The 24,651-nt window shown below is 38.9% G+C and overlaps 1 protein-coding gene across 1 annotated transcript in view; it reads left to right on the plus strand.

Annotated features, from left to right (window-relative positions):
- DIAPH2 (diaphanous related formin 2) overlaps positions 1-24,651 on the plus strand; it is a 175,761-nt gene that overhangs the window by 67,788 nt on the left and 83,322 nt on the right. The window contains exons 22-24 of the mRNA XM_053955415.1: positions 796-1,035; positions 5,751-5,880; positions 17,082-17,206. Coding sequence (XP_053811390.1) covers positions 796-1,035; positions 5,751-5,880; positions 17,082-17,206 — 495 coding nt within the window. The remainder of the gene's footprint in view (positions 1-795; positions 1,036-5,750; positions 5,881-17,081; positions 17,207-24,651) is intronic.

Consider the following 24,651-nt stretch of genomic DNA (forward strand, 5'->3'; position numbering starts at 1 on the left):
AATTCATTATTATTCAGGCCACTCAAGTCCTTCCTGTGAAAGTTATTGCTGCTGCTTCTGGTAGCTGTTGGGAGATAGCACTGGTAGAAAAATCGTGGTTCTTTAAAGGACCATGGCCAAATTTTGGCCAGCAGAGACAGGAGCACATCAAAATCTTCCTGTTTTGCTGGTCAAGATCTGTGATTTGTCACATAGCAGAGCTTTTCTGGCTAAGTGCTTCAGGAACACCCCTGATGCTGAATACATTGGGGAAGAAATCTTTCTGTATTCTGCTAGGTAAAATGAGATAGATTTGGAACATAACCATTCTTGCAATTAAATTAAAAATTTCAAGTGGTTTAACAATGCTCAGTACATCTTTTTTCCCTAATTTAAATTCCTCTGGCGAATTACGGTGTGCTAAGTGGGAGGAAATAACTCTGATCGCTGCTGCAAAATATGACAGACATGGCCATATTTTGTTACCTAGCCTAGTGAATTTGGTCTTGGGGATTTAAATTAATGAATCAGCATTGTAGATTATTTTCAGTGTCTCTGTTACGACGTGAGGATTTATAACCTCCCATCTTTTTATCGGAGCAGGAAGGAATGAGCGCTGTGCTCTCTTTGGCCAGGTGTCCGAGACACAGAGATCTGTGCTGGGATCCTGGGGTGCCTGGAAATGCAAGGCAGGCAATGAAAACACGCAGAAGCTGTCAGCCTGCTGGCTGCACAGCACTGGGGCTTTGAACATGAGCTTTCCTCGTGGCTCAGCGTTTGGTGGGTTGTGTTTTGCTGTGACTGTGCTGCTTGCAGATGAGCTCGGTGAAGATGCTGCGCGCGCGCCTCAACGGGATCCTGTTCCGGCTGACCTTCGAGGAGCACGTGAACAACATCAAACCCGACATCATGGCCGTGACCCTGGCCTGCGAGGAGCTCAAGAAGAGTGAGAGCTTCAGCAAGCTCCTGGAGCTGGTGCTCTTCCTGGGCAACTACATGAACTCTGGCTCCAGGAACGCTCAGTCTCTTGGCTTCAACATCAGCTTTCTCTGCAAGGTAAGCTGCGGCCGCAGAGCCCTCGGGTGAAGCTCGGCGCTCAGGAGGAAGTGCCCAGAGCAGGGGAAGCATCACTCACTGAAGAGTGATGTGAACAATTAATATGGTTTTTGAAACATTTCTGTTACCAGTGTATACCTCCAGGTCTGGTTAACAACTCACAACAAAGGCAGGAATTTGTAATTATAGGTAAAGACAACAATGCAAGTCTTGGACTATTGATTTTTCCAGTTGTCATTTCAGTAAACTGCAATGAAGAGCTAATGGTTTTAGCTCTTCCACTTAAAGGTGGAGACCCTCTTGCTTTTGCAATTTATATTCAAACAAAATGTATCTCAACAAAATGCTGTGCTAGCTAATCAGACTGACTGCACCTCTGTGTTTGGTCATGGACAGGAAGTACACAGGGAGCATTCCCAGCAGTCCTTGGGTAATTTGAAGGTGTCTTTTTTTTTTTGCTCCTAAGGAACGTATTTCAGCCTTCAAGCTTGTCTAGCAGAATTTGGGAGCCTTTATTTTGCATTTTGCTATATATAACTCCTTTTTTAGTTATATAGTTATAATACAGCTATAGTTATATAGTTATAATAACTCCCTTTTTAGACCAGTGGCTATCATTCAGTGGACTTTCTGCCCATGATAAGAGAATTCTATTATTTTTTTGAGCCAGCTGTCAGCAAGGTGGAAGATCTCTGTGAACACACATCTATGTGCAAAATACACACACTTCATGATGAGGAATCCTAATGTGATGAATTCACTTTTCAATGCAACCAGAGTTTTGTATTGATTTTTTCTTTTTGCTTGTTTCTTGAGCAATCTTAAAATTAATTGCCTGTTTACTAGATACAGTGCTTACATTATCCAGTCTGAAAAAAAAAAAAGAAGAAAAAAGGCAAGTATTGATATGGGATAAATATTTGGTTTTGGAAAATAATTTTATTACTGAGCTGGTCATTTTGTACACAGAGATCTGTTTTGGATACAACTTCTATTAAAACATGATCAAGGAAATAAAATAAAGCACAACTCCAACCTGTCTGGACTGAGCTAGAAGGCTAATGACTGAGGAGTAATTGCAAATCCTTAAGAACACATTATCTCTGGATGTTATATTGCAGTGTATGATGTTACAGAAGACAGAAATTATCTACAACTTTTGGTTGTAGAGGTGAACAACCTTTGGCAGAAGGCAGAGAACTTAGTTTTGTTCAAATAAGAGACATCAGCATCAGAATTCCTGGGATGTATCATGACTGGCCAGGGAGAGCAGCTCTTCCTGTGCCTGCACCAGGGCATTTTCACTGCCTGTGAAAACAGAAATACAGCAGGAGAAGTGCTCAGGCTGAGGGAGGCTGCTGCAGTAATCCACTGAAGGTGAAGTTTGCTGTTTAGTATGTCCAGAGGATCCAGCTGCTTTGTGAACCCCCAGTGCAGCAGGAGTTCCCAAATTGTGCTCTGTGGGAGTGGAACTGAAAGGAAGGAGGTTTGTTTTAGGGATGTGCAGGTACAGCTGCTGGTGCTGTGGTGAGGAATTCAAGGGAGGACCAACAGCTCCGTTTCAATGAAGCTTTTGCAGCCTTCTGGCTGGATCAATGTGTGTTCATCTGATAAGTGCTGCTATGATGCTTTTTGTTCATAGTGCAAATAGAACAAGACAAGCTGTTTATCAAGTGGGAGCATTACTGATGAGGGGACATTTATTGTCCAGCAGCCCTTGTTCTGGGAAGGGGGGAAAGATTTCTAGGGTAGGAGAAGGTCTATAATCTCATAAAAATCAATAGAGAGCCTTTTTATAGCTATAATAAAGTGTCACTCCAGTGATGGTTCGTACATAAATTTTTCCTTGCATTGGCTGCCAGTTTAACCCTCACACCTGAGAGCTGCATCCACAAGTACCTGGGAGAACCCAGCCCCATCCTGGCAGTGCTTATGGTGTGTTTGGCATGGGTTAAATGCTTTACTCTGTGTAAAGGGAGAGTTTTGTTCTGCTGGTGTTTTTCTGGCTTACATAATTAAACATCTTACTCCGTCTCCCTTGATTTGGGTGGTTGTGCTCTGTGTACCTTGGCCTTTAATCCTTTCCCAAGCAGTAGATCTCATGGTTTTGACCCTCAAATTAATGCTTCAGCATTCAGCTGGAGCTGCTTTCTGTAGCCCACACTGATCTAGCAATTTATTTCATTTATTTTTAAACGTAATGTGTTATTTCCAAATTCTGTCTCTCAGGCAAAGAAAGGCAATAGACTCAAAACCTGTATTTTAAAATTTGAACACCACAGTGTTAAAAATTTATCCTGAATCATAGAATGATAGAATATTCTGAGTTGGAGGGGACCCACGAGGTTCATCAAAGTCCAGCTCCTGGTCTTGTAAGCACAACTTAATAGGCTCTTTTTTGCTTTTCATCCACTTGGCTGGAGTGTGCAGAACAGCAGAAATCAGGCTAAGCCATTAGGTTCTTTACAAGCCAAAAAATGTTATATCTATTGGGCAAAATTACTGCAAGGAAAGATGACTATAAAAAGTATTGCATTTATATGCAAAAAAAAATTAAATAATGGGTGTGTTATTGAATATGAGTGTACATTGAATACAAGTACAGACTGTGAATACAGACACAACCAAGCTGCCACCTGTCCAGTTCCTACCTTTCATTTCTATTTTTATATTTAAATATTATGTGCTAAACTACACTCAAACAGCACCTATCTTATGTGTCATTATATGAGTGGGCTTAGGACTTGATTTTTAAAGTACAGATATTGATTCTAAATATCAAGAAGACCCATCTGCGTCCATTATGTTAAAAGTAAAGATTAATTTAGCAGAGACTTGTTTATGATTGGGCCAAAGAAATGAATTTGATACATTTGTTCAATATCTAAATACATGTTTACTACAAGGTGCTAATGCTGATTCTTGTTCTGATGTTGCTCTTGGTGGCAAAACATGTTCCTGTTGTAATTTGAAAGCAAAATAATTTTGTCCATTTAGAAAAAAAGTGCTTTATCCACTTGATGATGTCAGAGAGATCAAAGACTGCAAATCCCACTACTGTTGTTCACAGACAAATTGAAATGCAATTTCTTTTTTCCATGCAGATGTTTAGCCAGTAAATCTACTATTTTTTTTTCAAGTCAGAAGAACTTCTGTGTATGTAACACATTAAAGCCCTTTAACTGCATACCATTACTGAGCATTGTTTAGTCTTTAATCGCTGAATTGGTATGAATTAAATTGCTTTCTTAATTGCCTAAATACCTTATATTTTTAAAAGCCTGTTTTTCCACTGCACTCATTTATTCCTAACAGGGTAATCCTTAAAGCTGAAAGGCCTCTATTAAATTGAACATCGATGGCAAGCCTGTCATGAGGATTATAGAATTAGAACTTCAAGTGATTTAGAGAATGAGAAAACAAATAGGAGATTTTACACACGCATTTATGTATTCTTCTTAAATAAATCCTTTATTTCATTTGTTGTGTATGTTGTAGCTTACTTCTGTGTAAGAACTGTACTAGATGAGTAAAATTCTCTTAAAACAATTCTTTCCAGATGTATTACTAATTCTCTGTCAAGTGAAGAGTGCTCCTCTCAAACTCTTACATACACCTACCCTGTCTTGCCTTTGTGAGTAAGAGGAAATCACTGCTCCTGCTGGATCTTCCATCAGCTCACACATCCCTCCTTCACATCTGCACAAAAATGGGCAAACTCAGAAATTTGGTCTTAAATTTGTTCTCTCATTCTCTTAAGTTGATGATGTTCCTTTGTCTAGGCATGTGCACTGTGCCATGGGATTTAGCCATAAGGTTATTGGAAATGTGCCACTGGTCCTGTATTCTAACAGCTAGTTCAGAGTTTTATTTTTATTTTTTTAACTAAAACCTCATTTCAGCAGTTCGTGCACTCAGGGTAATGGAGAACAGAGTCTTATCACTTTCAAGAATACTGATTTGTTTCAGGCCACTAAAAATGCCTCTGCAGTCAAAAGAACAGCAAAAATTCACATTTACTTGTTACTTCCCATTGTGCACAGTTTTCCTGCAGCTTTTCATAAATGCAGCTGGATGCATTACATTTCCTTTAGCTACAGTCAGGATTACCTTTGCTTTTTTGTTATTCTCTATTCTGGTAAGGCAGGGTGCATTTATTTTGTGTATCTCTATAGAACTGGTCTCCAAGTCTTTAGCCTAACACAGCATGGTTTAGATTTTGCTCCAAGAAAAAAACAGTGGATTTACAACAAGGAGTTACTTTAGTTTGACTGGTCAAAAGGTAAATTCTGGCTGTTAGCATGGTGCCCAGCTATGCAGCATTTCAGGGATTCCTGTAGAGATTTGGCATTTAGGGCATTGAAGGAATGCTCTAATTTCAGTTCTGTTTAATCTCTGTACACAGCTATTTTTTACCTGGGGGATTCTGAACTGGCAATGCTAAAATCTCAGAACTTTATGGACTGTCTTCAGATCTTGTTCTCATAAAAATTAATCATTCTTTCTTAAAGTACATCATAGGGTAGATTCCTTTTGTAGTCCTAAATTATGAAGAATTCAAGAAATTTCATTTTTTTAAATAATCTGTTTATTTGCAGGCAACCCATATAGGTAACTTTTTGCTAATGAGTTGAAGTCTGCAATATTCAATGTATTGAAATATTTTAAGAAATTTATTTTTTTTCTTTTTGTTTTCTCCTGTGTTCACTTTTTAGATTCGAGATACAAAATCATCAGATCAGAAAACCACCCTGTTGCATTTTCTGGCAGAAATCTGTGAGGAGAATTACCGGGACATCTTAAAATTCCCAGATGAACTGCAGCATGTTGAGAGTGCAAGCAAAGGTAAGCAAACAGACAAAGCACCTAAAGATAGCAGTTGTTTGCTTTGACATTAAATACTTCCAGCATTTCATCTGAGATTGTGGGATTATGTAACCTGTGAGCATTGATAATCCACGTGGGTTCTGCTTTTCTGGTATTTATTGAGCTGAGAAGTCAGGAGGGAAAACCACTAATAGAGCAACTCCTCTTCTTCTGTAGTAGGCTGTGAAAATAATGCAATTTATTTCAGTGAGGTGCTCTGTGCCAGCAGTGCAGGGATGGTGTTGAGTGTCCCATCAAACCTCTGAAGAGTGAGCTCTGAGTGTGCAAGGAGCCTTCACACACAGAGTTCCTCACTGCCACACCTGAGAGAGAATAACAAATAGCTGTGCTATTTATTTGTTATCATTTATGCAAAGGAATACATTTATTTATGTATAAAACATAGAAAATATATCAATATATAAAGCATAAATATGAATATTTGTTATTTATGCAAATAAATAGCTTGCTCTGGAAAAATCTCAGAGTAGATCTAGTTTAGCTGTGCTGCACAGGCCACAATTAGTGATTATTTTTGGTTGCTCAGCAGGCCAGGCTGGGGATGTGGTAGCTGAACTCATCTGTTGGACACATTCTCATGTGGCACAGGCTGTGCTGCTTGGCACACCTGTTGCTGTTTTCTGCTGAGGCAGAAGTAGGTGGCAGATGAAGATAACACAAACTTTTAATTTGTCCATTTCATCAGAAGATAAATATAAATATAAAACCACGTATAAATAACTATAACTAAATATATAAATATAAATATAAATATAAATATAAATATAAATATAAATATAAATATAAATATAAATATAAATATAAATATAAATATAAATATAAATATAAATATAAATACCTGTGAGAGCACGAGAACATGAAGGAAAATAGAGGTGAGAAGTACTTGGATGCACATTCCCACCAGCCCTGTCCAGGTTTTCTCCTGGAAGTTTTTGTCTCCCTTTCTCCGGTGTTCCCAGTCACTGTCTCTCCTCAGTGCAGTGATCAGCTGTTGGATACTTTATTAATTAATTTGCTCTCAGTTTGTGCTCTTCTGTCTCCAGCTGTCTGCTGAGAGCAGAGCTCTTGTTTCCCCGAGGACCTGGGTCACAGTTCATCCATCAGCCCAGCTTTGTGTGCTTTCAGCTCACACTGCTTCACACTTTGTGCCTGTCTTTACCAGGCTTTTTTCTTTTTTTTTCTTTTTTTTTTTCTTTTCTGTTTCTCAAACTTTGCATGCACCTTTCCATGGTTTTTTCCTCTGGACAAAATGGGGCTGATTTGGGATTATTGGGGTGTCTGTGCAGGGCCAGGAGCTGGGCTCAGTCATCCTTGTGAGTCTTTCCAGCTCAGGATGTTCTGTGGGCTAACATATTAATTAATTTATTTATGCAAGTAGCAGTTTGGCATCTTATCTAAATGCCAAAAATGTTTTCTCCCACTTGATAATTCTTTTCTGGAGGTGACTTTCCATCTTTTTTTTCCTTTCTTTGTAAAGTCTTCTGGTTTACCAGGCACTTTTGATGATCTTTTATGAATTTTCTTCTGTGGGTGACACTTGACCTTGCAGCTTTGAGATTTTTATAGTTTGCTTCAAAGCCTCTGATGTTCTGTAAGTTGACTTGAGGAATTAAACTGGAATAGTCAGTAAAGTTTAGTTAAGCTGTAGCATCCTAAACAGAGAAAACATATTAATGGGAGCAAAGCCTCTAATAATTCTGATGTTTAGAATACATATGAAAAAGATTTCATTGCAGTTAAATTTGTTTCATTCTGTAAGATAAAAGCTGCATTTCCTATAAACAGCACTGACTTCCAGCAGAGCATAAATTCCTGTTCATTTTTAATGACCAAAACTTCCTTTTCAGCCCTTCTTTGCTTTCTGGAGCAAGGCAGATTTTTGGCAGAATAAATGGGATTTGTGCAAGTTGCCTCAACTGCTCCCCATGGTCCTTCTTGGGGGTTGGTTAATTGTAATGTTCATCTGCTCTGTCACACGTGCTGCTTCTCCTGTGTAGGAAGGTGAAGTGCTTTGCATGGAGGAGATTTGCACTTCTTATTTATTGTTTGGTGCTTTATAAACCAGTGGTTTTGGGGATGGACAGTTGGGTTTATTTTTCCTGTGGGAAGCCTCTTTTTGGAATAAATTGGCTGGATATGAGGAGGCTGGCATCAGTTATTCATAAAATAGGAAGAAATCTACCAGCAAATATTATCTCAGCATGAATTTTAAATAAGGAAATATGAGCTAGGCAGGTGAGTGTCATTAGTTGAGATGGATGCTGGGACTTTTTAGTCAGGAGGCAGCCTCGTAGTCTGGACTGTGCATAACCTTCCAAATGCTGCACTTGGCATCTGCAACTTCTTTTCAATCTTGGCTGCATATTCCCACTTCCATGTAAAGGAAAAAAAAATCCTGTTCAGCATAATTTTCATATAAGAATAAAGAACCAGCATCTCAACAACGGCTGTTTTGTTTTGGTTTGGGTTTTTTTGTTTGTTTGTTTTTTTTGTTTGTTTTTTACATTTTAACAAAGAGCAGATAAAGCATAAAACTGGATTTTAATATGAAAAGGTCAATGGGATTAGATGAACTCCCCATGCATGTACTAAAATCTTCAATAATCTGATATTAGGTATAATAAAATAGTTGATCTTTTTAAAGATGGAAGATCAACCTGCAGCTTTATGAAAAAGTAAAAATAAATTAGGAAACAGTTTTATTCTGGAAAATACAAGCAAAGGTCAAAGTGATTAACTATCTAGAGATCATTGGAAAAGCATTTCTTCTTCCTGGAAGCAGACTCTGAAAGGAAAACCAATGAAAACTCACAGGGCTGTGATGCAGTGCATTGTTTGATGTCAGTGATTTCCCTTTTCCCCCTTTCTTTCCTTTTCCCCCCATTCTTTCCCTTTCCCCCCCTTCTTTTCTTTTCTTTTCTTTTCCCCCTTTCTTTCCTTTCCCCCCCTTTCCTTTTCCTCTTTTTCTTTTCTTCTTCCCTTCCCCTTCCCCTTCCCCTTTCCTTCCCCTTCCCTTCCCCTTCCCCTTCCCTTCCCCTTCCCCTTCCCCTTCCCCTTCCCCTTCCCTTCCCTTCCCTTCCCTTCCCTTCCCTTCCCTTCCCTTCCCTTCCCTTCCCTTCCCTTCCCTTCCCTTCCCTTCCCTTCCCTTCCCTTCCCTTCCCTTCCCTTCCCTTCCCTTCCCTTCCCTTCCCTTCCCTTCCCTTCCCTTCCCTTCCCTTCCCTTCCCTTCCCTTCCCTTCCCTTTCCTTCATTTCCCTTTCCCCCTTTCTTTCCTTTCCCTATTTTCCCATTTTCTCCTGTCTTTTGGAACCAGACCCAGTTCTGTTGGCACATTCCTGCCTTCTTCACTTCACTTGTTATCCCACTCATTATGGGATGTTATTCCCATCCCATTTTGGGCTTCAAATTTCCAAACAAAACCACGAGGTACCTTACAAGTCAGGTATTTCTAGACAACCATGTGGTTAAAAGTATGACTCAGAAAATAAATATATTTTTCAAGTTAAGGCTCACCTAAGTATCAAGCCTCTCAGAAATCATGAAAGTGAAATAGGGTAACACACAAAATTAAGATTATTAAAATAAGTTAACCATGTGTTTTGTAACAGCAGCTTAATTTTAGATATTAAGAGGAGCAGTGTTACATGCCAGTTTGTGATTTAACCATTGTGCCTGTAAATAATAAAACATAAATTAAGCCATAGCTGTGTCTTTATCCTGTTGGATATCACGTTCCTGTTGCCTGCTTGCTCTGCCAGCACTGCCACTCACTGGGCTGTGCAGAGTCACAGCAAATTGAGATTAACTGGGAAAGTGGGATATATATAATAGAAATATCTGTATTTTTTAGTCTCTTTCAGTAATAGCAAGGGCCTTTTTGAGCACTTAACACACTGAGTTCTTTGCTGATATCAAGGTGTGCCACTTGATAGTTCTTTTAAAGTGGTGTTGAAAGTAAAATCAAGTGAAGGGTGCCTTGTGGGGGTGAATTAGGTCTGTGCAGTGGACTGAAAAATACCAATATCACCAGCACAGATTTGTCACTCTCTTGGACACTGAAATTTATTTCATTAATTTGCAAGCATATGGTTCTGATGGTGGAGGCATCTCTCTAGAAAGGCCATTAGCAATCGAAACACTGGGGAATGCAAATATGTGTGTACTTTTTATTACAAATACTGTAATAAAATATTAATTTTGAGATTTTATACAGGTACTTCACTGTGATTTAATGGCATCATTTTAGAATGGGGGAAATATTTTAAAACATCCTGTGCCACTGTCACTTGGAAGTACAGCAATTTAAAACCTGCTCATAAGCACCAGCCGTTTTTCTGTCAGACAAAAGTTTTATAGTTTGTTGCAGCAGAAAAACCCTGGGTTTTAGCAAAGAGATCTGCAGCATTTCCACCTTGCAGGGTTTAAATTGCTGAAGCAGATTTTGCCCAGGAGTGGTGGAAGGCAGAAACCTCACAGGTGCTTCTTGTGTTGTAGTTCCAAGCAGCAATTTCTCCAAGGGATCCTTTTGGAGCCTTGCTAAGATTCTGGATTGCCTCACACTCTGCAGAATGGCTTAGTGAATTCTCCCAGCCTGTGAAGGCTTTGAGGATTTTTTTTTTTAGTTGCTGTCTGTGTGTAATAAATGCTGTAGAGAGCTGTGGTTGTTCTGCATTCTGGAGCTACATTTTGAAGTTATAATTTGGAATCTCCATTAAGCAGCTTTCTGTATGGCTTGCATTTTAAGGCTCTGCTCCTCTCCCTGAAGTGTAGGTATCAAGGGCAAAATGAAAGAACAGTCCAAATAACTCTCATGGGCTGTTGCTTATTAAAGAAATTAAAGCATTTTAGAATTTCTGGCTGTAGTTAAACCAATTCAGAAGTGAAGATTGCTTTAAATGTCTTAAGTTGTGTAATCCTTTTAGAATTCCTTAATACAAGCCTCCAGAGAGAGGCAAAAGCTAAAAAAAATGGATCTTTGTTCTTTCTTCTCCTGCTGATCAGTGGTGGAATTTGCACTTTGGTGGCTGTGAGGAAGGCTGTGGCCCCTCTGGAGGTGGGGCAGGCAGGCAGGGAGGCCAGGCTTCAGCTGCATGAACCTGTCCAAGCCCTCTGTGAGTTTTTCTGTCAGCAGCAGGTTGTGTGACAGCAGCTCTGCTCCTTCTCTGTGCCTTCCTTACTTTGTGTTTACTTGTCTCCTCTGCTTCATTTGCAATTTCTTACACCCCTGCCAGCAGTTCTGCTTGAGCATGCTCGTTTAATACATACTGATTCTGTAATTATAAGCTCTCTTTTAAAAATAAACTCAACTTCTGAGATCTTGAAAGACATTTGTAATTAAATCAACATCAAAGTAGGGTGAGGTTCTGGAGAGCTCTGGAGGTGATGCCCACATTGCCAGGAGAGCACTGCTGATTGCAGAGCTCTTCTCACCCAGCAGCTCCAGTGCTCCTGGTTATTCTTCTAAAACTGGGACATCTGTTTTCTAAAAGATTTGTGGTTGTAATATGAGAAGTCAGTTCAGCTAAAAAAGTTCTATTCTGTGGCATTGCTTGTTGTGTAGTCAGTGAGGGAAATGTGGAAGGTTTCAGGGGAAGGCTGCTCTTGATGGGAGAGCAGGAGGGTGGCACACACAGAGTGCCTGAGACAAATCCCTCACTGACCTCAAACCAGGAGTGCTTGGGCTTGTTACCAAGGGCTTTTCCATGAACATTGTCTGCACCTCTGCTGCAGGTGGGCAGGACAGTGACAGCAGTGCACAGGTGCTGTGTCTCTGGTTAGCCAGGGCAATGAAGTTGCTGTGGCAGCCTGAAAAGGTGGAGCTCAGCTTTGTCCCTGCCTTCTTCCCCTTCCCCTGCCGTGCCCAGAGCCTCTGCTGGGCAAGGAAACCTCAGCATGCCAATCAAAAGTGCAAAGGCTTGTCACTATTGGACACAAAATGAGCACACAGAGGCTTGGTGAGTTCAAAAAAGACCAAATTTTATTTCTGACCTCGCAATATACAGAATTCCAAAAGTGGCAGTGGATTGGAGGATGGAATTGCCACTTCTCCAACCACACTGGTCAAACCAACAGCCCATCAATTCTCTCCACCCACAAAGAAGGATGCAAAACAATCATTATTTAGATGAACATGTGTGAGAACTCCAGTAGAAATATGTAAACATCAGAAGGCATAGAAAACTTTTAAAAGAACTTTAAAACTTTCAAAAGAACTATAAAGGAAAACTTAACACTTTTAAAAATCAGGGCAACAAAGGCACATCCATGAGTGAAATGTGTCTGTCAGAAATTCTGCTTTGAAGCTTCCTCAGACCAAATTCCAGTACACAGTAACAGGATACAAACAAAACATTGCCGTTTGGGCACACCTGCTCTTACTCCTAAACTTGCAAATGTGCAGGGAAGATCCTGTCAGGGAAAAAGTCTGTTCTGCGTGGTGGCTTGGTTGTTAAGCACCAGGACTTTGTGTCAGAAAGCTTTCCCAGTTTTTGGAAAAGGAGGATGATGACTCCTCTAGCTGGGTAAGGTGGGAGCTGTTCTTCCCCTTTGACCCTGAGGTGTTTAAACATTTATTGTCTTAACAAACAGGAACTTACTCGCTATGAATTGAGTAATCAATGCTTGTAATTCCTGCAGATTATGTACTTGCTCACCCATTTCCCTCCAAACTGCCTTTCATTCCTTTGTGAAAGACTCTTTCCATCTGCCCTCGGGCAATAAGAAATAAATAGTCATTAGTATGCTTACAATGTAGTTATGGTACAAATAGTGTCTAGACTTAAAAATCCATGAGTTAATTTGCTTCTTACGGACTTGCTTTTGCTTACTGAAGTAATTGATGTTGGCTTTCACTTCAGAGCTTTTTCCAGCTGTGGACATGGCCATCCCAGTTCTGCATCATGAGCAGAGACCATTTCAGTTTCTCATGCAAGAGGCACTGCAGCTAATCAAAATGTATCATTTCACCTCTTGTTGTGGGGAGGACTCTCAGTCTGATGCAATCTTATTTTAGAAGGGATTACTCTGACCTTTGGTACTATTGCTGTATTAATGTAAATACAAAATGCTTAGCTTGACTACAGGGAGCAGCTAGTGCTCGCCATCAGCAGGAGATTAACTGCTTGGAGCATTTTTCTGGGACTAAACTGCTCCAGCAGACACTCACTAAGCCTTCCTTAGCGTGCAGACTGTGCAAGTGCTTTCTCCAAAATGAGTGCAAAGGATTGGTTTGATGGTTTTTTTTTCAGAGGAGCAATTAATATAAGGAAAATAATAAGGTAAAGGAAATTATTACCTTCCATGTCAGAATAATATTGTGCCATCTCTTAAGTGGCTGTGATTTTCTACTGTAATTAAATAATAATATACAAAATAATCTTTTAATCAGTCCAAGATTTAATGATGCATGATTAATTGAGTTGCATTCAGTACTTGTGCAGAGACAATACTGATGGAACTAAGAGCTTGCATTGCTGTGTATCGTATTCCTGACAGGAATAATCTGGACAATACATTAGTACACATCACTTTACCTTGTCTGTGTTAGTTCTGTATTAGTGAGTTGAAACACAAGTTTAACTTCAGTTATTGGCTTTTTTCTTTGTCTCATAAATCCTTTTCTCACCAGGGTTTGAGGTACACACATTCAAGGTGCTGCATTTCTTTCCACCTTTGAGCTGCAGGTGCTGTCTCAAGCCAGCCTTTTCTTAGGGCTAAACTGAGAGCCAGACTGACACAATTTGGCACAAACTGAGAAATTTTGCTGCTTTTTCCCTCTCTTTGGCCTGGAAGATTGGTCCATATATAGGTTTTGGGGTTTATGTGGGTTTTTAGACAGTTCCTCCAGGCTGGTTCCCCCCCATCTGCACGTGTTCACAGAGACTTCAAAAATTCCATCCCTGCCTCTTCTTACCTTTGACTTCCTTCTGAACCTGCTGTCCAAGAATCCTCATCATTCCTTCCTGAACTCCTTTATCCTCTGTCTTCACTGTTCCCTGTGTCAGCAAATCTGACTGACTTCTGAATTCTCAAACTTTCCCATTTCTTGGATGCTGCCTTTCCACCGTGGCTGGGAGTCCTCAGTGTCCTGTAGAGCTGTGAGGGTAAAGAGTTCTTTACTGCTCTTGATTTGTTCTCATTTGGAAACGTGGCAAACCTTTTAGCCTTGCTAATACAAGGAAATGAATGGCCAGGCATCCTTTAGGTTGCTTCCCCTTTTTTTGGGATCTACTCATCCTCAGGTATCTGGGAGTTACCTGGCTTTTTTTTCTGGTGGGTTTTGCTGTTGGTTTTTTTTTTTCTTCTTCATGTTTTTCTCATTTTCTGTACATGCCTCATGTTCCTACCTCAACAGCAGTTATTTATGTATTGGATTTAGTTGGTTGTTCTCTCTTGCTGCAACATTAAGTGGAATAATATTGGAATGGCTGCTCCAGAGAGGCTTTTTCAGCAAGAGCCCTTGCTGCTGAAGGCCAAATGCTGCCTTTCATGTCCATTTTTGAGTCCAGTTCTATGAAATGCCTAATTTTCCTGTGGAGTGATGAGCAAATGGAAGGTGAACAAGCCTCTGTCTTTGAGGAGGGCAGGGGACAGGCTGTTCAGGGTGTGCATTCTGAAATGGTTTCAAGGAAATGGCTTTGTGCTGCAAGTAGAATTTATGCTTTCATAAATTAAAACCTTGCAAGAGTTTGAAGAAATTTACATGAATTTCCCTGAAAGTAGTAGGTATTCATGTTGATTCCTTTGCACATTACTGAAGCAGTAAATCTCTAATAAAAGGGTTTATGGGAGGAAATGCAGATATTTTATTATAGTCTATATATATATGTTCCCTGTTCTGTCGTCTTTTGAAATTTGTCTTGCAGAACAACAACTGCATAAATTATTTGAGCAGAAACTTGTACATTTGCCTGGGCTAGGGGGAGAAGAATGTGAACAGAATTGCACATTCTACAACATTTTTTTTTGTTAATTGAGTGTGAGTATAGAAGTTAATTATGGGAAGCACAGCTTTAGGATGCAGCCTTCTTGCTTGGGTGGAGTTCCTCCCTGCTTTCAAAGCCAGCATGTTCCTAATCTGGGCCTTTCTGAGCTCAGTTTTATACAAGAGTGGTACTGGAAACACTTTCCATCCATCTTAATCACAAAGTTCAACAGTTATTTGTCATTGCTTGCTGAATTTCTTGGCACTTTTGAATTCCAGACAAAAATAAACTTTTCCTCTTGCTGCGTGGTCATGCATTTAAGTATTTTCAGACTGCTGCAAACAGTTAAATTCCGTGTTATGTTGCCTGTTTACTTACCAGCTGCTATTCTTTTTATGAGCAGAATGACCATTTGCATCTTCCTCATTTATTTTTCAGTTCCAGCATTTTCCTTCAGTGCTGTTTGTCCCCTTCTGCAAGTCCACAAAAGCCCATAAAAATACTACAGTAATTCAAGTTCTTCAGCTCGAGCAAAAACGTGTGCTTTGATCATAATATCAAACGATTAAACTAATGCAACCAGAACCTAAAAGCTTTGATAATTTGTGCTATTCAGAGTGCTGTAGTGGTTGATTTCAAGGTTAACTCTCAAATGTGAATTTAAAAGCTACAAGGATTCTGTGGCCAATACAGATTCCCACCCCAGTTTGAATTAAGCTTAAAAAACTTCCACGATAATTCTAGGATTACATGATTAGTAGTTCCTTTGGTGGCCAGTATAAAATGGATAAAATTGAAAATAAAATCAAGATAATGGCTGCTATAAAGGCAGCTCTTCTGGTGCCATTTGTATTTGAACACGCTCATGAAATCAGTGTTACGGCTGACGTGAGTCCTTACGTAGAAAGAACAGAAAATTGATTTTCTTCTGGGAACAGCTCCCTTATTTACCAGATTTTTATTTCCTATGTGCTGTTTTTCAGGCCATCGTGACTCAATTTCCTTCTACTATTTAACCTCATGTAGTCTTTTTTTTTTTTTTTTTTTTTTTTTTTTTTAACAGCGAGAAAATAGAAAAATAAATGGTTCTTTAGAAAGTACTTAGTGGAACTTTTGGGCAAACTGCTTTCCAGCAAAAGATAACAAAAACTCCTTAAAAAAAAAAAAAAGAATTGATTGTTTTTCTTGGCTGCACTGGGTGAAAAGGGGTCTTGGGATTGTCTGCTTTTTTCTTAAGAGCACTGAGTTGAGAGCTGTGCAAGAGGAGACAAAGAATGGGAGAGGGGCTTGGGCAGCTTTGACTGAAGAGCAAGGGTTTGTCCAGTTGTTCTGTGTGATAAAAACCAGCCTGACAAATGGGCCTCTGGATTATGCCATAAAAGTCAATATTTCCAGCTGAGATTCTTGGAATTCTCCAGCTGGACCGGGAGTTTCTCTGCAGAGGCTCTCACTTTTCACCCAGGTCTGGAATTTCTTTCTGATGTGGGGTTGCTTCACCTCCACGATGCTGCTGTCATTTTTTGCTCACAGGATGTATCACTTAGGGGTTGTTTAATCCAAATTGGCATCCCAGTGCTTTTCATTAGAATAGCTTGTCACACAGCAAGCAGGAGTTCTTTACAGTCCCCTCTTTTTGTTTTTAATTAGTGTGCTGTACTCTGAATTCTTTAGTTCCTTTTGATTATCAGCAGCTCTTATTATTCAGACCTACCTTTGCTGTTAACACAGCTCTGGGCCCCAGAAATCAGTGTAACTTCAATATAAGAAAAAATATTTAATTTTTTTCCCCCATGTCTATCCTTTAAATCATTCCTGTAACAGAAATGTACGTTAATAAGATCATTCATTTCACCAAATACATGAATTAAGAAGATGAAATCTCTTTGAACTCTAGTTAGTTTTTAATCTTTGACTTAGATTTAAAAGAATATTAGAAATAATAATATTAGAAATATTGGAATTTTTACCATAAATTTAAATAGAAATGGAATAATTTCAACTAATGGTAGAATTAAGTGGTGACATTTCAATGTTAAATATGATGATCTGGTATATTACAGTAGATATTTCCACTTTATTTTTATGAAGGGAAGGATTTTTCATGAGCTGTAATTCAGAAAAATATGAGTCTACTTAATGGAATCATTCTCTTTCAGACTATTTATACTGACATTGTTTTTTCCTCTTCTGATACCCTTTCTGGAATCACTTTATAAACTCTTTTTTTCCCCTTAGTTTCAGCCCAGACTCTGAAGAGCAACCTTGACTCGATGAACCAGCAGATCCAGCGCCTGGAGAAGGACATTGAGAATTTCCCTAAAACCCAGGATGAGCACGACAAGTTTGTAGAGAAGATGAGCATATCCTTTTGGCACGTCCTCACTGGTGATCTGAGCATTCTGATCCTCTGCCTGAGTCCTTGCAGCACTTGAAAATAGGTTTTAAGTCTCTTTTCATGCATTCCTTCTAGAGCAGAGCAAAGTGCACGTGGTGAATGTAAGCAAACAGAGAACTGAGGAGAGCTGAAAGCATCAATAATCCGATTTTCAGGGGGTGTCCAGACAGCTTTCCTGAAGGAATTAGTTGCAGTGAGCAGCCATAAACTCAGTATGGGGATTTTTTTTTTTTTTTCTGTCTGAAAAGAATTATTGAATCAATTTTAGAAAAATACCAGCAGCAAAGTTCATACATTTATTATTTTAGCTCCAGATGTGGTTTTTGACAGGCAGACTATTAATTTTGTTAATGGTTTTAAGTTACATTTCTAGCATTTTAGAGGAATATTTGTATTTGTTTTAACTCTGAAGTGTTATGTCCCTTAATTTCTGTAGAGAATAGGGACTGTGGGTTCTTTTAGCACTACCAAGTTAAATCTGTGGGGGACTTTAATATGATGTCAGTCTAGCTTGTTTTTTTGTATCTAGCTTTCATTTTGTTCAAAAGTAAGTAACAAGTCTACTGAAGATACAAGAAGCTCACAAAAAATGCAGCAAAGACTGAAAAAAATTCCTTTAAAAGAAAAAAAAAAATTCCCAGGATTTTATTGTGCTCAAATCCCAGCTCTGTGTGGAAATACTGGGAGCATTTGGGGTGTGGTGCCAAGTCCAGGGCATTTTGTGCATTTCCAGAAGCTCAGATATTCCTGTGACATCTCTCCTCTCTTGCTGCAACAGAAGTTGTGGCAGAACTCGTGGGTTTGGGGTTTTCAGAGGAAAGAAGGAGGAGGGGATTGATGTTTAGATCCATTCACAGCTGCTCATCACGTTTGGTAGGTGGATGCAGTGCAGATTTCTCCCCTCTGCTGTGTCTGTGCAAAGTCAGTTTTTTGCAGGATTTACCATCTGAATGGAGTCGGTGACAGAATTTCACAAGCAGATATTTAACATCTCCTCTGTATGGATTTATTTTAAGTTTCTGACAAGGCTGCTGGAAAGTAGCTTAAGGGAGACAACTCCTGACTAAGTGGAAAATTGTTTCTTATTCCTTCCATCTTGCCTTGCACCTTGTCTTACGTGCAAGGTTCAGGGACTTGCTGCTGGTAATCACTTTTATCAGTTCTGCTATTAAACAAAGCTCATTATTATTTCCCTGAGCTTCATTCACATCAGAACATCTTTCAGTATTGCCTTGTAATTGTTCTGTGCCTTGTCACCCCATCAGAGGCTGAATTCTGTCACGTTGGCCCTACTTTTATTCATAAATCAAACCAATTTATGAAATGCACCTTTACCACTGTTTTTTTTTTTTTTTTTTTCTTGGTAAGTTTGACAGCTCTGCTTTCCAGGTTACAGAAATTGTTGTTCAGTTGTATGTTTGTTTTGCTGCCTATGTGTTTACCTTTAGACATGATTAGCATCACTCAGATGATTTGGTGAGAAAAAGGAGCCGAGTAGATAATATTTAACATTTTTCTCTCTGCAGCTTATCACCTGAATTTCTTAGAGAAGAAAAAGTTTGTCTGACAATGCGAAAGAGTAAAAAAAAAAAAAAACTACTAATGTTTCTTTGTGTTGGAAAAAATAGGAGGAGCCTGTGAAATGTTTGAAAGTGAATTATTCCCAGTGTCCTGGGCAGCCTGGCTTCAGTGCATGAGCCTTGATTCCAGGTAGATTCCAGCCCCTGGAGCTGATCCCCAGATCTGTGCATGCCTGCCTGATTTTATCAGTCCTGGCACTTGGGGGCTTGACAGCAGAGCCAAGGCTGCAAGGCAGGAGCTGGTTCCACCTGGGGATTGTGTTTGCATCATGAACAGATGACCTGATAAATGCTTCCATTGCAAAAGTCATCTCCCTTCAGATCAAGTGATGGAGTTGGTTTCTGCTTATCACTGAATATCTTAAGGTTTTCTACACTCCCCTATTTTTTATTAGATTGAAGAATGATCATGGAGGGTGTAAAAATGACACCCTAGTCTGCAGTATGTATTTCTTTGATTTCCTCAGCTGCCTGAAGATTTGTTGGTGATGGCACATCCTGAGATCAGAAAGTTACAGAATTTCAGGCTGAACATCTCTCTGAGTGCTTCAGAAAACTTGAGATGTCTCAGTAGAGTTTTAGGATGCAGCAATTATAATATTCAAGGCATATTTCTCATTCCTGTCATAAACAAAGCTATTTACCAGGACGAGACTTTCTGCAGAGGGTGTGAGAGTGATACTGCTTGGAGTATCAGATTGATGTAGGAGGCCAGTGACAAGAAAAATACCATTCATAATATGAATTTGTGATCAAGAAATTAATAGTCAAAATGCAGAAGCAACTTCTGTCAAACAATTTAAGTAATCTTAGTTTTTTTAACTTTTTTTATCAAATAAGCTTTTGGTGCTGTGAGTGACAAAAAGATGAATAGAAATTCTACCTGCATTTTCATTTTGATTTTTTTTTTTCTTGGTCAGTTTCTAAGCAAGATAATTTCTCCCTTCACTTAATCAGTTTTTTATTTAGCACATACAGTTATTCATCTCAGTGCAGTGTGGCTGAAGAAAATAAAGGGATTAAAATAGTCCTTCTGTGAATTTCTTGCTATATTAAATAACTTACGTGTGATTCCTGAAACAACTTTTCCATGATCTGATCCGTGACTGGAATTGTATTTTACCTGAAGATCAATTTGTAAATAATTCAGCTTTAAATGGGAGAGGTTTCTTTTATAATTAGCCCTGCTGCATGCAGCACTGGGGAGTCTGATTCAACAGTTTAGAAAAGTAATTACAGACTATGCCAAATCTGGCTCTCACTCCTTGTTTTATTTCAGTGTTTGTGCCTCTAATTGAAGATCTTCTGAGGACTGCAGAACTCTGAATTTTCTATTTGCTTGCTCTAGGTGTATACACGGATTTCAGTGATGTTAAAGCTTGGGTGTCTGGTTGGGGATTGAGAAAGGTGTTCTCATTCATGGACTTCAAATGGAAATGTTATTAACAAAGATAAAAACAACTGAATTGAAAAGCAATTTCAGAGGGAACAAATGGAAAGTTGTACAGAGTTTGCATTAATATTGATTTAGATCTATAAATACATGAATAATAAATGTCACTTCTTTCCCCCTTCCAGCACACACACACAAACTAAAGTTTATTCCTCTAGAAAACAATTCATTCCTCTGGAAATAGACAGGAGCTTTGAACACTGTTCCAAGGGGCAGCAGGGCACACATTTGGTCACTGGGTTCATGCTTTTTGTTATCCTGCTACCTGGACAGGAATAACTTTGGCTCTGTGTGTTTTATAAAATAAAACATGAGTTTATTTCTCCAATGTGTCCTACACGAGCCCTAAACTGAGACCTTGTGTGGCTGTTCTGCCTTTCAGCTGGCTCATTTGCCCTAATAAGAGACATGAACGTGCCCAAACTTACTGAAGTCTTTTGCCTACCAGAGCAATCCATGCTGCCACGTGGGGTTTCTAACTGATTGCATACATGTGAAGAATTCAAAGCTTTTTTTTTTAAAGAATTGCGAAATTAAGGGAATGATGAATGAAAGAGCAAAAATTACTGCAGATAAAAAAAATTCAAAGCACTTGGCATTCATCTTATCATTAAATGGAACAGCAGCAATTTGTGAACTAATTTTAATTTCCAGTAAGGAACACCATTCATTAGAAGAGAATCCTTTTTATGGAATAAAGAGCTGCCTTCCTGACAGGCATGTATCCTCTCTTGATGTGCATTTATGCTCCCTGTTCTGTCTAACCACCATTACAGCCTCACAACGAAATATGAGGGGTTTATTTCCTCACTTGATGCACTTCAGTTGTGCAGAAGTGATCCAGGGACTTGGATGCAGTGGGAATGTTCAGGATTTCATGTGCATTAGAATCAGCTGATCATTCTCTTGTGGATTTTTATAAAGTTTTTGTTCTCACTAGCTGCAAAAATGCCATTTGAAAAGAGTTTATTTGCAAGTGCAGCTCTTGACTAAAGGACAATTATAGTTATTTATCCACAGAAAATACTTTTCCTAAGTACTGTGGAGGGAGAGAAGTCCACCTTCCTGCTTCTTGATGGGGCGTGGATTTTATTTGCTATATTTTAAGTTGCTATTACATCACAGAAGTCATCAGAGGGTTTTCTTAGAGGGTTGAGCATTTGTTTAAATTGATTCCTTCTGCTTACAGTTCAAAACAAGCTCTAAGGGGCAGGAAGCAGAAAGTTGCAGCTGTTTAAGATGAAACAATGATGAACTTGTTAAACCTTTAGGATTTGCTTAATATCAATAAATCACAATGAGCCCCCAGCAGAAAGAGGAAACTTCTATTTGTTATTGATTTTTTAAGACTTTGTAATTTTTGCAGTTGTTTGCATTTGAGTATGAGAAATTATTTCTTAAAAAATAAACTTGTGATTAATTTAACTTTCTATTAGCTTCATACAAGAAAACACCTGTTTTTTTCTTAATTAAAATACTAAATGGAAGAAAAAGACTTTGCAGTGCCTGTTGAAGGCACAGCACAGGAAAGTAATGCTTTATTTACTGTTGAATCTAGTTTTATGAGTTTTATGTTTAAATGGAAAACATTTTAAGCAATAATTACAAGTCTTACAATGCTGCTTTGCAGTTAATTTTAGAATATAAACTGTTCAAGTTTCAAGGAACTAGTTGAAGCAGAGCCTGTATTTATTTAAGTGCCATGAATACCATTATTTTTTTGCCCTGCTACAGACTTGTGTCAATTTGAATTCATTGGTAATAAATTAATCAAATGTTCTTCAGAACATCCACCTTGCACCACCTATTCTGTAGGGTTTTATGCAAATTGGTTAACATGAGCAAAGGAGAAAGGAGCACATGGGTGCTGTGTGTTAAATTTTTTATCTAGGATGCTCTGTTCCAAGTTCTTGTAGCTCTAAGACAGCAAAATTTTGTGATTTGAGTATTAGATTGGAGATCCCAGCGATTTGCTTGGCTGTTTGACAGCCCCCAGTCTGCGTGCCCCAGATTTGCATTATTTTGTATTGCCCCAAATGCAAGAAAAGAATCCCTAAAATGCACTTTTGAGGAGGAAATTGACAGTGTATCATCTTCGGAGATGTTACATTTAAAAACCTTTTATCTCTGAACACTCGCCTGATATTTAAATGGGGCTGCCAAAGCAACCAAGACACTCTTGATTTAACTGCTCGTGCTTGTAATTCTGAGAAGTGCAACTCAGGGGCTGCTGGATTTCAGCAGCTGCCAGAAAATCCCCCTGCTGAAAGCACGGTGATAGTAGATAGGAAGAATTAGTTTGTGCAAATAATCTGCTTTTCTTTTTCCAAACTAGAGGCTCTTTTGGAAAATTCAGGGCATCGGTGAATAAACAGAGTTTTCCTTCTCTGGTTTTTGCATTGCTAATTGTTCAGGCTCGTGGCATGTCAGCAGTTTGGATCCTATTGAAGAACTGACCCTGCCAAGTTAAAAATCAGATTACAAGCAATTTGGGCTATATTTAGTTACTTATATTCAATTGACATGATTCAGCTTTAGGGAAAAAAAAACACCAGTATTTGATGTTGTTGAGCTCCAATGTAAGTACATTGCTTACTTATGTAAGTCAGTTGCTTACTTAGTCTTTGGAGAGTGTGTCTCCCTAGCACATAAAGTGATCTGTGTGTGCAGTGCTGCCTTTTTTATAGGTAAAAGTTTGAAAATAAGAAAATTAGTGTGTCAGAAATATGGCCAGGACCTTTTACAGTTAGAGGGAACAACATCATCAACACATTCTGAAATGTCAGCCCTGAGCAGCCCAGCAGCACTCACACAAACAATCCCAGAAGCTGAAATGTCTTTATTTGTTTATTTATTTGGAGAGCTTGTTGTTCGCTGACAGTTGTGATAGAATTGTTGCCATTCAATTTGATTTCCACTGAGAAATGGAATTTCTCTGTGGCATTTACTAATCCTTTCATTTACCTGATTTTTCACTCTGGAATAAAAAAAAAAAAAAAAAAAAAAAAAAAAAAAAAACAATGCCCCCACTAAAAGAGCTTTGAAGTATTTGCATGACTGGTGTCACATTTGGTGTGACTGGATGTTTGTCACGAAAGTCAATGGCTATAATTGAGTTAAGGTGAGGTTAAATGTTCTGATTCTGCTGCAGATAAATATTCCAGACCTGCAGCTCATTACCCCTTGTGTTTGCTGGGTTGTACAGCAGGTGAATGCTGTGAATCTTTGGAGAAAGTTAACTTATAAAAATATAGTGCTGAGAAAGGGCAAATTATTTTGCTGTTCTAATAGAGTGACTCTCCTTTTCTGGTCATGGCTGAAACCAGTTGTTTGGTTTGTTATTTAATACACTAAATGGCAGTGTTGCTAATTATTGTCCCAAATAATCATCTTTCTAAATTAGTGGGGGAAAAAAAATCAATCAATTTGTCATGATCCCATTAAAACCTAATTTCAGAATTGCTGTGCAGGTTTCTACACTGGCCATTTAAAGGGAAATGCTTTTCCTTCATTTCCTCTTGTGCTTTGAGCATGCATGGTTACTAAGCTGTAACGCTGGTAGAATTAGATATTTCCCAATTAAAGATGAGTTTAACCTTGTGGAAAAACAACTTTAATCTCCTTCTGCTTGGTCAAGTCCAGTTTCCCTACTGAGAGGCAGGATAACGTGAACATTTCTGTGGTGGGAGATGCCTGAGGAATTCAGGTTTCAGCAGTTCTAGCATTCGTTTTTCTGCCCTCTGCTTTGTTTATCCTGAGTAAATTCTAAGAGGGATGTGAGAAATCCTGGTGGAAAGGACTGTCAACCTGCCTTCTGCTAAATCTCCAAGTTTTAAAAGTCAGCCTGGAATCACAAGGGCTTCTTGTGGGGTGTGTGGAGTAGCAGGGTTGTCTCGAGCCAGAGCACCACCCCATCATTCCAAACCTAGAGCTTTGTTTTACAGCCTCTTTTTCTCAGCTTTAACGAGCCCTGGTGAAGCTTCTGGGCTGAACGTGGGTGATTCTGTTTGTGTGTGTGTAGGGAGGTTTAATCACTCCAAGTATGAAATTCTCCTTAAGGTATACTGAAATTCTGTATTTTCCTCTGTGGTGCACTAAGCATCCAAAGAATTGTTAGTCTGGTTTTATTGCAAACCATGAAGTACCAGGCGTGCTGTTGAGATATTTCAGGTGAATTGTTTCATTTGATGGAGCCTGCACGTTGCTCGGTGAAATGGAATTTGAAAAACTTTAAATTGGTCAGGTCTCATCTGGCAAGATTCCAGATGTTTATTTTTATCCTAATATGAGTTTTTTACAGTACTCTGCTTGGTACCTGGTTTTGTTCCCTTTATTATATTTATGTATTTCAATATCTTTATGTTCATTGTTGGGAAA

This window comes from Vidua chalybeata, chromosome 14 (genome assembly GCF_026979565.1).
Source record: "Vidua chalybeata isolate OUT-0048 chromosome 14, bVidCha1 merged haplotype, whole genome shotgun sequence".
In the NCBI taxonomy this organism is placed as follows: Eukaryota; Metazoa; Chordata; class Aves; order Passeriformes; family Viduidae; genus Vidua; species Vidua chalybeata.